General features: G+C 40.8%; 1 protein-coding gene across 2 annotated transcripts in view; it reads left to right on the forward strand.

The window, feature by feature from the left end:
- The window catches only part of ube4b (ubiquitination factor E4B, UFD2 homolog), a 29,992-nt gene extending 16,779 nt beyond the window's left edge, over positions 1-13,213 (forward strand). For both annotated transcript variants that reach the window (XM_080445853.1, XM_080445854.1), the window contains 15 exons: positions 490-588; positions 683-796; positions 1,147-1,345; positions 2,672-2,810; positions 2,899-2,998; positions 3,450-3,577; positions 3,933-4,031; positions 4,413-4,648; positions 5,184-5,310; positions 5,627-5,771; positions 6,618-6,752; positions 7,063-7,254; positions 7,558-7,732; positions 10,528-10,674; positions 11,793-13,213. In XM_080445853.1, coding sequence (XP_080301979.1) covers positions 490-588; positions 683-796; positions 1,147-1,345; positions 2,672-2,810; positions 2,899-2,998; positions 3,450-3,577; positions 3,933-4,031; positions 4,413-4,648; positions 5,184-5,310; positions 5,627-5,771; positions 6,618-6,752; positions 7,063-7,254; positions 7,558-7,732; positions 10,528-10,674; positions 11,793-11,860 — 2,103 coding nt within the window. In that variant the 3' untranslated portion in view covers positions 11,861-13,213. The remainder of the gene's footprint in view (positions 1-489; positions 589-682; positions 797-1,146; positions 1,346-2,671; positions 2,811-2,898; positions 2,999-3,449; positions 3,578-3,932; positions 4,032-4,412; positions 4,649-5,183; positions 5,311-5,626; positions 5,772-6,617; positions 6,753-7,062; positions 7,255-7,557; positions 7,733-10,527; positions 10,675-11,792) is intronic.
- The last annotated feature ends 521 nt before the right edge of the window (positions 13,214-13,734 follow it).

The following is a 13,734-nucleotide window of genomic DNA, read 5'->3' on the forward strand; positions in this document are numbered from 1 at the left end:
ATAATAAACGCAGCCCGAGTCGGGCATGGTCGGGTTTGGGCAGAATTTGTGAACTCTAGCAGCTAGATGATATAACGAATAACATGCAGAACCAATGCAGGGGGGTGGGGTCCTTTATATTGGGAAGGTGGTAATGATTTGTTTTCAAAGCAGTGGGTGTAGCGTTTTCAGCAAAGGTTTGCTAGCCAAGACATTGAGTTTAGAGGTCACCACCAGATCTATTGGTAGGTGGGCGGAGATCGCTGATTGTCTATCCAATTTGAGACTAATTATTCCCTAGCAATATTCAAGGGAATACAGCTGGCAAAAATTGTCTGATGAAAAACTTGGGAATGAAGAACAAGCAAGATGTAATCATGCACATTTTCTTTGTCTTTTCTCTAACTTGCTGTTCTGAACTTGTTCAAGTACAAGTGTTTTTTCTAATATCATTTGTAGTATGCAAGTATACAGTATTAATGTATGTTTTTATGGTGTTTTAATTTTCAGACCAAAGTGGGAGATAAGTACTTCTCAGGCCCAGCCATCACTATTGAGAACACTCGAGTAGTCAGTCAATCCCTGCAACACTACCTGGAGGCAGCTAGGGTAGGTTCCTACTGTTTGCATCCTTTTTTAAGGCTTTCACTTAAACCAGTGATGGCATCATTTCATGTGCCTAAATCTAATATTTCTTCATCAGGGTGACATGTTTAAAGTCCTTCACAACATTTTGCTCAATGGAGAAACACGTGAAATGGCTCTTAGTTACATGGCAGCTCTAGTCAACTGTAATGTGAAGAAAGCCCAGTTGCAGGTAAGAAGCAAAAAGTCTTACGGTATTCACTCTGCATGTCTTTGGAATTGTACTGCTTGGGTGTATTATAAATATATTCTAATAGATAATTGTGCATAATTTGTACTCATTGGTGGTTAGGGTTAGATAACTTTTAGATTGTGTTTTCATACATGTTTCAAATCAACATTGGTATAGACTTTAAACAATACAAAGTCCTTTCCATTAAGTTCTCCCTATATCCTCCATTAGGGGTTTGATGAGTAGGGATCCATTTTATTGTTTAGGTTGTCCTTTTGTTTCCAACACAAAGTTACACTGCATGTTCTGTTATAGCTACCCTCTTCTTTATTCCTCCTCTTTCCCCCCAGACTGACGATAAGCTAGTATCGACAGATGGCTTTATGCTGAACTTCCTGTCAGTGCTGCAACAGCTGAGCATGAAGATCAAACTGGAGACGGTGGACCCATACTACATATTCCACCCACGCTGTCGTCTTCAGGTCAGCTCTGAGGAAACCCGCCTAAAGGCCACCATGGAGGAACTCAAGAGCTGGCTAGCTGAGCTACGTAAGTTGACAATATACATTTATTACATCCAATGCAATTAATTGTCATTAGAGCCCGATTGAGCCCGATAAACAATGCTTTGATCCGCTGGAGCCATTTTTATTGCTTATCACTTACGAATATGATTCATTAACTCTCTCAGTGCCACACAACGAGATATCCCGAGTTTTTTCTGAATGCCCTTAGTGCCAAGAATGAAAAATCCTGAGTTTAAAAAAATATATATATTTATTATTATTTATTTATTTTTGGAAAGAAAATGTCAGAACCCAAGATATCATTATTTGAAGATTTACAGCTCCATCCACTCTTTGTTTAACTTATAACTGAAAAAGGCTGTATCTCGCTTCCTAAGCACTTTTTTTTTACTTTGAAAAAAATTCAAATAAATTGCTGGCACAGTATGAACATATTTTTTTATTTCATTGGCACTGTAGTAGTAGTGATCCAATTTTACATCAAATAAATTGTCCCCTTGTGATTATCTCAATCAGTCATTCTGCTTAATCTGGAAGCTTGTTGGTTGTCTTTAAAATGATAAAACATGCACATATTTAACAAGGTGTAACAGTGAAAAGAAAAGAAAATAACTTGCAATACTGTTCAGATCACAGTTTTGAGCTTCAGTTTGGTATATTATATTTGGTAAATGTGTGTGTGTGGGGGGGTGCCATTGCCAATTCCAATGTACTCATTTGCTAAAAGAGATGAAATGCAATATTTAACTAATATAAAAAAAGACAGTGATTCTACTTTATTATAGTTAGATAAAAAATACCTGCATTGTAGGCTGCATTAAACCTCAGCCTCTCCGACTATTTCAGATTCAACTGAAATATTCGTCCGCCCCTTCTCTTATGTGATTGGTCACTTGTTCAAAAACCGACATTAATGATGAGTTCTGCAGAAGTTTAGCATACACTCTGCAGAAACAGACACCAATTTAAAAAAGCAAGCACCAGCAACGCTCCACATAGAGCCGCGATGCATTGTTAAAAGATTCGATTTGGCACATGCACTGACAAGCTGACATGTACTCTATGCGCATGGCTTTCAATTCTGTGCGTTGGTGACTCCAACACTTATCGCCACCGACAGCGGTGCGGTGGAGAGCTACCTTAAGCTTGTCCAAGATGTGCATGGTTATTGTGGAAAAATATGTAGCAAAAAATTACTACAGCAGCATCACAAACATTTTTTTTTAACAGTAAACCTAATGGCATTGGTCTACTTCTGTTTGGTTTACTCATCTGTTATTCATTTTGAGTACACAACTACATTGTGTATTTGTCTCATGTATGAATTGTTTCATGTTTCTTTTAACAGATGTAGACCCTAACAAGTTCTCAGAACCCAAGTTCCCAACAGAGTGTTTCTTCCTTACGCTACACTCACACCACCTGTCCATCCTGCCAGGCTGCAGGCGCTATATCCGCAGGCTGCGCGCTATCCGTGAACTCAACAGGTACACACACTCTCTTTGAGCTTCAAATTTTTCATCTGATCCAAGTTTGTTTGTTTGTGTATTAACACTGATGTTTTTCTTATGTTAGAACTGTGGAGGAGCTTAAGAATAGCGAGAGCCAATGGAAAGACTCGCCGCTAGCCAGTCGACACAGAGAAATGCTCAAGAGATGCAAAACCCAGCTCAAGGTTGGTCTCACCTGTTGTTCTTCTACACCTCCCTTATCTCTCCTTTGTTGGGATACATTCACACTAGTCATCTATAAAATAAAAAACGGCCACCGTGACTAGCTTTTTTGCACTAAACCGTATGAGAAATGAACAAAAGGTGACCACATAGTGGCCGCTTTTAGAAAACGCTGTTCAGAGCGCCTTTTCTGGGCAAGCAGGGCTCTTGGATGAGCAGAGCTGCTCATCCCCAAGCTGATGGTCTCGCTATGCCCCGGTATCGGACGTTCAACATTGCTCAATAAGCTTCCTGGCTGTTTACCTGGAGCCTGCTTCAATTTGGAAGCTGAAGGAGAGAATATATTTATTTGTATTTTTTTATGTACGATTACTTGAAATGCTGAGATGGAGCATTTTTATTTATTTCTTCAGCGAAGTGCTGTGCTAATGACGTGTGACTTTGTCCTTTCAGAAACTGGTGCGGGCCAAAGCCTGTGCTGACGCCGGCCTTCTGGACGAGAACCTGCTCCGCAGATGTCTGCAGTTCTACAGCACGGTCATTCAGCTCATTCTACGCATGGTGGACCCTGCCTACCCACTGTGAGTCACACTGCTAGACTGTTGCCGCAATGTTATGAGAAAGCAATATGGTCTTTTCACAAGGAGGAAATAATTAAACCAAATTTACATTTTGTCCTTTTTAATGTGTCTGTAATGTTTTGCTTTCATTGCAGATCAACAACAAATTAGAGTAACATGTTTTTTTTACGGCTTTTTTTTCCTTTATCGATAACTTTAATTGTAGAGAGGGAGGAAGCGGTTAGAGAGAGTCACGTGACATGCAGCAAGCAGGTCCACCGAGCCGGGAATCAAACTTGGGACTCGTTGTCAGGCATCAGAGCCTATGTGGCATGCACCTTAACCACTTGTTTGTATTTTCCTGTCTTTTGCACAGCATTACCCTGCCACTGAACCCAGAGATTCCTAAAAGCTTTGCTGCTCTGCCCGAGTTCTACATTGAAGACGTAGCCGAATTCCTGCTTTTTGTTGTCCAGTGAGTTCATGGTTCTTTTTATCTCAAACAAATTTCTGCCTTGGGCTTCTCATAGGCTATGTTGATGGCAAGAAAAAACGTAATTACGCTGGCCTTAACCACTTGAATCCCAGCATCTATATTTTGGGGGGAACATTAGCCAGAAATAGCAGATCTAGTGTAGACGAAAAAAAGAGGTACAATTGTAACTCGGGTCCGTTTTACTAAGAAAATGTACTAACCTTCAAGAAGTACAGTATGTCAGAAATTACATCCCCAAACATTTTTTTCCTAAGGGATCAGATAACTTGACCTCATCAAAAGTGTGAATAATTTGACAGGAGCTGTTCTCACTTTCTGTATTGCCCCTGTCTCCTTCCTCCTCCACTTCCTCTCCCCCAGGTATTCCCCACAGGTCCTTTATGAGCCATGCGTGCAGGACATTGTGACCTTCCTGGTAGTGTTCATCTGCAGCCAGAACTACATCAGGAACCCCTACCTTATTGCCAAGCTGGTGGAGGTGCTGTTTGTCACTAATCCAGCTGTACAGCCGCGAACCCAGCGGTTCTCTGAGATGATGGAGAACCACCCCCTATCTGTCAAGCAACTGGTACCCGCTCTCATGAAGTTCTATACTGGTGAGGTTCTAACAAATTAAAGGCACAGTTCATGTTGTGGGTGTAAGAAATGATAGGATGAGATATACATATAGTCCAATATAAAAACAACAAAATCTCTCAGGAAAAGAGTCACTCCTTATCGGTGTTGGGAGTAACACATTGCTAAGTAATGCGTTACTGTTATTCCACTACTTTTTCTGGTAACTAGTAGTGTAACTAATTACTTTCCAAATTCAATGAAGCAGTTACAGGGGCTCTTTTCTTTGTGAAAATAGCCGACAACGTTAGATGATTAATGTATCCTCTGGCGATCTAGTCTCTAACCTCTGCAGCACCATATAGGAATAATACAAAGTTTTCTTTCCCTAACTAATAATTAACTAATAACCTTTATAATGCAGTGACATTTTTTTACTTTTTGAAAGCAGTAACTATAACTATAAAAAATTAACTTGCCCAACACCGCTACTTATACTAAATGGTTCTAATATGCTGCAGTGTTACTTTGGGTAGTAGTTGTGTCACAAAGCTGACTCTTGTCTACTCTATTCAGATGTGGAACATACTGGCGCCACCAGTGAGTTTTATGACAAGTTCACCATTCGCTATCACATCAGCACCATCTTCAAGAGTCTTTGGCAGAACATCGGTCACCACGGCACTTTCTTGGAAGAGTTCAAGTGAGTTTGCTACATTATCGTTTGTGTAGACAAATTAGTGTGTGTTGTAGTCAACCAGTCACTGTCCATAATTCACTGACAGTTGCAATATTATACCACAGAATTAGTTAAGTTTGGATCATGCCGGACTCTGAACCAATGCCGATAGAGATGATACATTTATTACCAACTTAAAAAATGATTTAATTAGTTAATTTCTCCTCCTTGCAACTAATGTCAAGAAAATATTTAATTAATCCATTAGAGGGAATGGCGTCATTACTGTGACCTGACAATTTAATGACATCCTCTTTATTGTGCTCTCCCCTTCTCATAGTTCTGGGAAACAGTTTGTCCGCTACATCAACATGTTGATCAATGACACCACTTTCCTGTTAGACGAGAGCTTGGAGTCCTTGAAACGCATCCATGAGATCCAGGAGGAAATGAAAAACAAGGAGCAGTGGGATCAGCTGCCCAGGGTTAGAATATTCTCTATGAATTCACAAAACCTGTGTGTCTGTCTTTCCCGGGCATAACTCGGGCACTGTGCGACCGAACGGCCTCAAACTTGACGCGTGTGTCCCATATGACCCTGGTGCAGAGTGGCAATTCGATCGGACCAACGGTTTCTGAGAACCGAAAAACAACTAATATCTTTATCTGTCAGTTCGGGGCTGCGGAGGAATCACCAAATGGGTGTTTGGGAGGGGTGTGGGCACCAGCTTCCCTGATAGGCCAACCCGAGGCGTCGGCTTAACTGATTGGCTGAGCTTTGCATTGCGTTTGTGTCGCTGCGCCAATGTGTTTATCTGGGCACCAAATAAGATTAATTATTAGTGAGGTAAGTTACATCAGGTACAGAGGTGCCTCTGGCTTAGTTATCTAGAAAATAATAACATAACTTAAGTCAAGTTTGGCTGAAACTGGAGTGACAAAACAATAAGTAAGAAAGCTGAGAGAACCAAGAATCAACATCTCACCTCAAACTAATGAACAATAGACTAATAGGACAGACCTGAAGTGGATAATGAAGGTTACCCTATTTCAAATACGTAGGTTATCATGATTGCCAGCTGGGATTGTATTTATTAATAAGTCAAAGCTTTTTTATTATTTTGTTGTCATTTTCTTGTTGTTGCTTCATTTAGAGACGGTTTAGAGGGAGACCAGAAGCTTGGGGTAGAGAGTGGAACTGGGAACAACTTTCAACACAATCAGGGACATTACAGTTAATGTGGTTAGCTACTTGCATGCCTAACCTCAGTCAAGCTTTGAATGGATTTATGAATTTAGGACAAACGTGGTTCTCGTCATCCCTTCCCCAGGAGCAGCAGCAGAGTCGTCAGTCCCAGCTAACTCAGGACGAGCGGGTGTCTCGCTCCTACCTGGCCCTGGCCACAGAGACAGTAGACATGTTCCACATCCTCACCAAGCAGGTCCAGAAACCCTTCCTCAGGCCCGTAAGTATTAGTATTGGTAGTAGTACACACAGATATGTTGCACACACTAGGGAATACCCTGTTTATACTGTTGTTGTAGAAATCTAATGTATTATTCATCTGCTCTTCTATATACACTCCTGGTGAATGCAAGAGCTTTTTTATCCATTTGTTAAACGAAATGTGCCAATTCTGTGTTGAAAGCTCCTTGTAAATTAATTTACCGGTAAATATAATTAGAAATGTGCATACACACTTGTATGACAATGGTGTATTTGTGTACAACAGGGCTTGCTATTTTCGATATTATACTGTACATATGTATTTCTAGGAGCTGGGTCCTCGTTTAGCAGCCATGCTGAACTTTAACCTGCAACAGCTGTGTGGGCCTAAGTGTCGAGACCTGAAGGTGGAGAACCCTGAAAAATACGGTTTTGAGCCCAAAAAGCTCCTGGACCAGCTGACGGACATCTACCTACAGCTTGACTGTGCCCGCTTTGCCAAGGCCATTGCAGATGACCAGGTGGGCATTGATGGCAATACACAAGATTGAAATGTATAAATTAGTACTATTTCACTTAAAAGGGATTTGATAAATTTTTGTAATGATGGCTGAGTGACCTTTAGATATATACATCAGGGAATATTTTTGTTCCTGAAAGGGAAAGTGGGTAGCCTGGTGTTCTTGAATACATTTTCTTATTTTTAAAACAAAAAAGAGGAGAGTTGATTATCACATTTTTGGATGGACATGTTCACTAAATGTTCACCAACTGTCTCACAGGCTTGCTTCAGACAAAGTAATTTTTCCTCCTCTTATCTCCAGCGGTCCTACAGCCGAGAGCTCTTCGAGGAGGTAATCTCCAAAATGAGGAAAGCTGGCATCAAGTCCACCATTGCCATCGAAAAATTCAAGCTGCTATCGGATAAGGTGGAAGAGATTGTTGCCAAGAATTCTCAGTCTGAAATGGACTACAGTGATGCTCCTGATGAGTTCAAAGGTGAACACACTAACTGAGAATTGCAAAACAGCTCTTAGTCTTCTTGGACCTTTTGATATTAGAAAGTCAAGGAACATTATATATTGTGGTATTTAAAGATGGAGGGCCACAGTTATATTTCCTCCAAGGGGCGGCCATAGCTGAGTGGTTAGTGAGCCCGCCTAGGGAGCCAGAGGCCCTGGTTGCCCCAGGTACGATTCCAGGCCACGCCAGCATATGTGTCGATGAAATGAAATTTGTCCCTGAGCAAGACTCTTAACCCCTAATTGCTCACAGGCCCTCATTGGAAACAAGCCCGCAAGGACTTTCATGAACGTCCTGTTAAAAGGAATTATCCTTATCCTAATGATCATTGGGTATTTGTTAGTTATATATTCAGATTTATTCAGATTCACCGCCCACTTCTGTAGTCTGACTCAACACCCCATCTGTCTCCTAGATCAAATGGAAATAGAGGTATTTAAAAAAGAGTTATTCTATTATTAAAACTAGAGGTTCGCGCCGCTACGCAGCCTTGCTCTGGCAAGAGACTAAGCTAGCAAAAAGCGGTGCGAGGAACATTGGCGGTGATACAAAGCTGCAACAAACCAGCTTTTTGTTTTTCCACCATCACAGGTTGATAGCATTCATTCTATTATCTTACTTTTATTTCTTAGGTTCTATAAATCAAAGCATTCCTTGGAAAAAGTTAGAAAGACTAAAACTAAATAAAAACTAAACTGTAAATGGAAAAAAGTAAAAAGAAGTAACCCAAACAAAAATGTATCAAAACTAAAACTGAATATTTCATAATGCTGGTCGAGCATGTCTGTGTGCATTCGTGTGCGTGCGTGTGCACACGCCTTCACGTGACGTCATAAAGAAATGGCGTCCCCCCCCAGCTAAGAAATCACCACTATGCCACTGGCAAGCTGATAACACTGAGCTTCGCACTGCACAATCATTCTGCTTGTGATTACTACATGGGCTTAAAGGGGTAGTTCACCCCCCAAATAACTTTTTTTCTATTGATTACTCACCCCATGGAGCCTTGAATTCATGGATATTTTTTTGTTTTTGTCGCATTCCTTCCTTTATTATTTGATTATAATAAATTTAGCCCCATTGATTCCGGTAGGAGACACAAATGCATTTGTGTCTCCTACCGGAATCAATGGGGACACATTTATTATAATCAAATTATTGGCTTAGGAATGTGACAAAAACAAAAAAATATCTATGAATTCAAGGCTCCAGATGGTCAGTAATCAATAGAAAAAAAGTTATTTTGGGGGTGAACTACCCCTTTAAGACAGTAAAAGGAACTGACTGAACCCGTTTGACCTAGTGATGTCCAAGTCAGTTACTTGACATCTGCTCTAATCTCAAATCAGTTGCAGACAGAAAGTAACAAGAGCAACCTCTACTGTGGTAGAATTCCAGCCATTTTGCAATGGATTTGTAGCTAATGGAGGTCATATAGACAGCTTAGAGCAAGGATATCCTATAACCACAGACTTAATATAATCTAGGGTGGGAACGTGGCCCACATACCACCTTTGATTGCTGGACATGCTAGCATGCCCACCACACTCGAATGGAGTGTGCCGTACAAGACACACGAGTGTCAACTTTCTACAGAGTTAAAAGTTCCCCCATGGCAGGTCTTATTTTTAAACGTGTAACACACGAGTCGCACCAAAGCAACCGTGTGACATTTCGGTACAGGGCATGTTTTAATCTCATTATCTTAATGAGATTTTTATTGGCCATTTCCTTTGCTGGGGTTTTGGGAGGTGCACTAGTTAACCTGTCACATAAAATACTTGGCGTATCTGAGCTGTATTTTTGCAGGCTGGAGATGGACTTTTCTTGGGCTGTCGTGCAGTAAGCATATACTGTATATGACGGTGTGAAGCTCTCTGTGCCTCACCTCTGAGCTATTGGGGGTGTCCATCAACCAGACAAAATAAACTTGGTTGTTCAAAGTATTCACTTTTATAGGAGGTTATAAAAGTATGTGATGTGACAATGAAGTGTGGCTGTGACAGTTACAGGAGTGCATTTGGTGTGCAATATGAAATGTAAGCTTATCATAAGCTTATAATTGTCTTATAATTGCTAAATCAATAGTAGCAGCTCTGCAGTGAAGTGCATAAGATATCTTTTGCACCCTGATGGTGTGGAAAAACAGCTAGAATCCTTTTGTGCCCGTCTCTGCTGTCCCCATCCCAGCTTTCCTACCATCTGTCTTAATAAAAAAAAAGAAATATGTATTGGGAGGTAGACGGTTAACTTGGCCTTTAACACCTTTACCGCCGGGCCCGTAGTTCTACGGGCCGTTAAATCCAACGGTTAAGCGCCGAGCCCGTAGTCCTACGGGCTGCGGTCTTTTCGCGCATGCGCGGTCCGGGTGCACTTTCGGAATTTTTTTGATCCACTTCCGTTTCCGGTTTGATGACAGGAAATAGAATTATTTGGGATCCGGTTTCGACGATCACGCCCGCTCCCATTCTACAGACGAAACTGAAACTCAATTCTCTTCCTGTAGTTTTTTCTCCTCGCATTTCACTGTTTAACGTAATCCGCTCTAACTACAGTCATGGAAGTCCGTTTGACATGCGGTCTTCACTGGGAGATACAGGGAGATCTCGCGGATGTAAACAGACCGTTCACGGCTCAATCTTAAGGATTTTAACAAGATCTATGGCGACATGAAAAAAACAAAAAAACACCTTGGCACTGGTGAGTACATTATGAGATTAACCTCTGGCGGTGGATGTGTTAAAACAATGTGTGTGTGACTGTTCTAATAGACCCTCTAATGGACACCCTGATGACTGACCCTGTGATACTGCCCTCTGGGAACATCATGGACCGCTCTATCATCCTTCGCCACCTGCTCAACTCCCCCACTGACCCCTTCAACAGACAGCCACTCACTGAGAGCATGCTGGAGTCAGGTAACCGGCACACCATGATACTCTCACAACTAGAAAACAAGATGCTTCATGCAACATTGGTTTTCACAATTGTTTGTGCTTGTTTGAGATGGATGTGTTATGAAGGGTAAAAAACTAACAAAAAAAAGTAACTTGCAGACGTGACTTCAAGTCGGAGAGATGACCGAGCCTTTTCGGCTGCTGCCCCCAGACTCTGGAATAGCTTACCCCTCCATATTAGATCTAACCAGTCCATAGAGGCTTTTAAATCTTTACTATAGACACACTTTTTCTTCCTGGCCTTAAATTATAGTTGAGCCCTTATGGACCACGCCATCATCCTGCGCCACCTGCTCAACATGCTCCCATGTAGTTTCCCATCTACAGCTGCTATTTAAAATTGTAACAATCGGCCTTTAACTTTAAAAGGATAACCGTTAAATAAAAGGAAATAACGGGATCGGCAGGTTTTTAACTGATGCTTTTTATATAGAATTCACAAATAGTTGACCAATCAAATGCTAAATAAAATACACTTTGGGATTTAATTCTGTCCCTGTCTCTGCGTTGCGGTCCGAACAGACTCTTCTATACGCGCTCCCGAGAAAGTCTATTGTTTTTAGATCCAAACAAAACGTAAACGATCTTACGCACTAACGGTCCAAAAGTAACTTAAAGTTTGGGGTTACCCTTAAATTTGTTATCCACCGGAACAGAAAACATGGATTTACCTCACCAGCCGTGTTCCGTCAGAATCAATGATTCAATTACCCACAGTAATCAGACCCATTACCCCCCTTGAATGGGAAATGTTGATAGTTTTCCTACATGTATTCATCAAATACAATAACATGCATAGGTCAAGCAGAATAGTATAATGTGCCTTTGTCACAAAATGTTTTATTTCAAAATGTACACACGCTGATACTTGAGTGACAGCTGTCACTCATAACCTCGGGCACACCTAATTATTGCTTCTAGCTTTAATGTTTCTTGCTTTGCACGATCTTCCAATGTGAACAGAGCTTTAAAGGCACAAAACCCATACAGTACATAATACAAAGACAGCACAGATATCAAAGTGAAATATTTTCTTTTCTAGCCTTGCTGTCACTTTTTTAACCATATTTTCTTTTCAGTTCCTGAGCTGAAGGAGAGGATCCAGGTGTGGATGAGAGAAAAGCAGGGAGGAGGACGACTAGTGTAGATGGCCTGCCCCAACTTCTGCCCCGTTAACCATCAACTAAGGGATGTTACCAACTTGCCTGAATTCAGTATCACCACCACCAAGAAAAGAAATTATTCAGGACAAAAAAAAGGAAACCTTTTTTGATTTTTACCCACCTTTTATCGTTTTTTTGGTCTCAGACCATCATCAAAAAACAAAACATAATAAAGTTAAGACTTTTAAATGGGTTTTTTTGCTCATGACTTTGTGTATATATCTGAATATATACATATATTTAATGAGAGGTAGTCAATGCATTACAATGCTGCAAGAATGTTTCCAACATCTAACAGTTTTAGCAGCAAGGTGCATTAATTTGCTTCACTGATAATATTCTTTTTCTCTCTCTGTTTTGTAAGACTGTATGTTGTCTTCGTTAGAGACATCCAATTATGTGAAGGGGAGTGGAATACATTTAGGGAAGGGGTGCGGATGGGGTTCTGATAAAATGGCTTGCCTTGAGTCTCGCCATTGAGACGGTGACAATGACAAGCTTAAAGGACTTCACATAATGCTGCTCCTAGTCATACAGCCAACAAATGTATGTGTTAACACTCATGAGGCTCTGAAATGAGAAGTATACCCTAAACAAGGATGTAGCTCAACGTGAACTCTAGCTAAAGGTTAATTTATACTTTTGTCTTATGACCGCATCGCTTGTTGAAAATTTTTTTTTGGTGAGCAACATGGTTGTACGACAAAGTATAAATTAGGCTTAAAATGTCTGCTTTCTTTTTGAGTACAGTGGGAAGTCAAGCAGCTGTATGGCAGATACCTGTACGGTTGGTCATTTCTAGTTTGTTGTTTTTTGGTTTGTTTTCTTCTCCCTAATGACAGAGTGAATTTACTTTGTGTGTGTGCATGGCCTAAAGTCCAGAACCTCCTAAAGCCTGAGCTGTACTTGGTTGTGCATTGTGTCTCGCACCGCAAATAGTAGATCTACAAGCTCACAACGCGTTGTGTTGGGAGCTTGAAGACATGATATTTTTGGTGCATGAAATGGCGCCCAACTAAGTGTAAATCAGGCATAAGCGCCTCGTGGACTCATCTTTTTTGGCAAAAAAGGCCGAACGAGAGAATGTAGCATGAACACACTGGTGACACAAGTTGTACCATAGGAGCACACCATTGGAAAAAGAAGAGAAAAGAAAAGGATGGTCTTAAGAATGACCAACATCTCTCAACTGATGGGCTCTCTTTCGTAAAGCGCACTGTACCTAACTTGACCTTGCTGACCTTAACTGTACAGGAATCTATTTCCTTTAACCACATACCTGTTTTGGAAGCTAGGATTTTGAACTGAAATAAATGATGATGCACACATGTTCAGAAGGAGTCTTTTGTGGATTATTATCAGTAGTTTATTCGTTTTTGATTATTAGAATCAGAATCAGCTTTGTTGTAATGAATTGGGTGAAAGTGGGTGAAATTCTGCTTTAGATGAATCAAGGTAAATTGATTATTCCAAAACTGAAATTCAAATTAATTTAAAGTGTATTGCGGTGTTGTACCGATGGCCTAGTGGTTAAGGCTCATCCCACATGTAGGCTCTAATGCCTGTGTTGCGGGTTAAATTCCCTACTCCGACGGCCTTTGCTGCGTGTCACTCTCCGTTTATCTCCCCCCGTTTCCTGTCCTATCTTCACTGTTCTATCCATAATGAAGGCAGAAAAAGACCCAAAAATAAAACAAAATTAAAGTGTATTGTGGTGGAGAACAGTTCTCTATAAACTATTTGAACAGACTAAACCACTGGGTTAACTGGAGATATAACAACAAAATATACACAGAGGCTGTGATTGAATGAATGTCGGCTTTGTGAGCTCTATGCCAAAATGTAGTTACAATGTCCT

The sequence above is a fragment of the Gymnoscopelus braueri genome, assembly GCF_963280865.1.
Source record: "Gymnoscopelus braueri genome assembly, chromosome: 12".
NCBI classification, from domain to species: Eukaryota; Metazoa; Chordata; class Actinopteri; order Myctophiformes; family Myctophidae; genus Gymnoscopelus; species Gymnoscopelus braueri.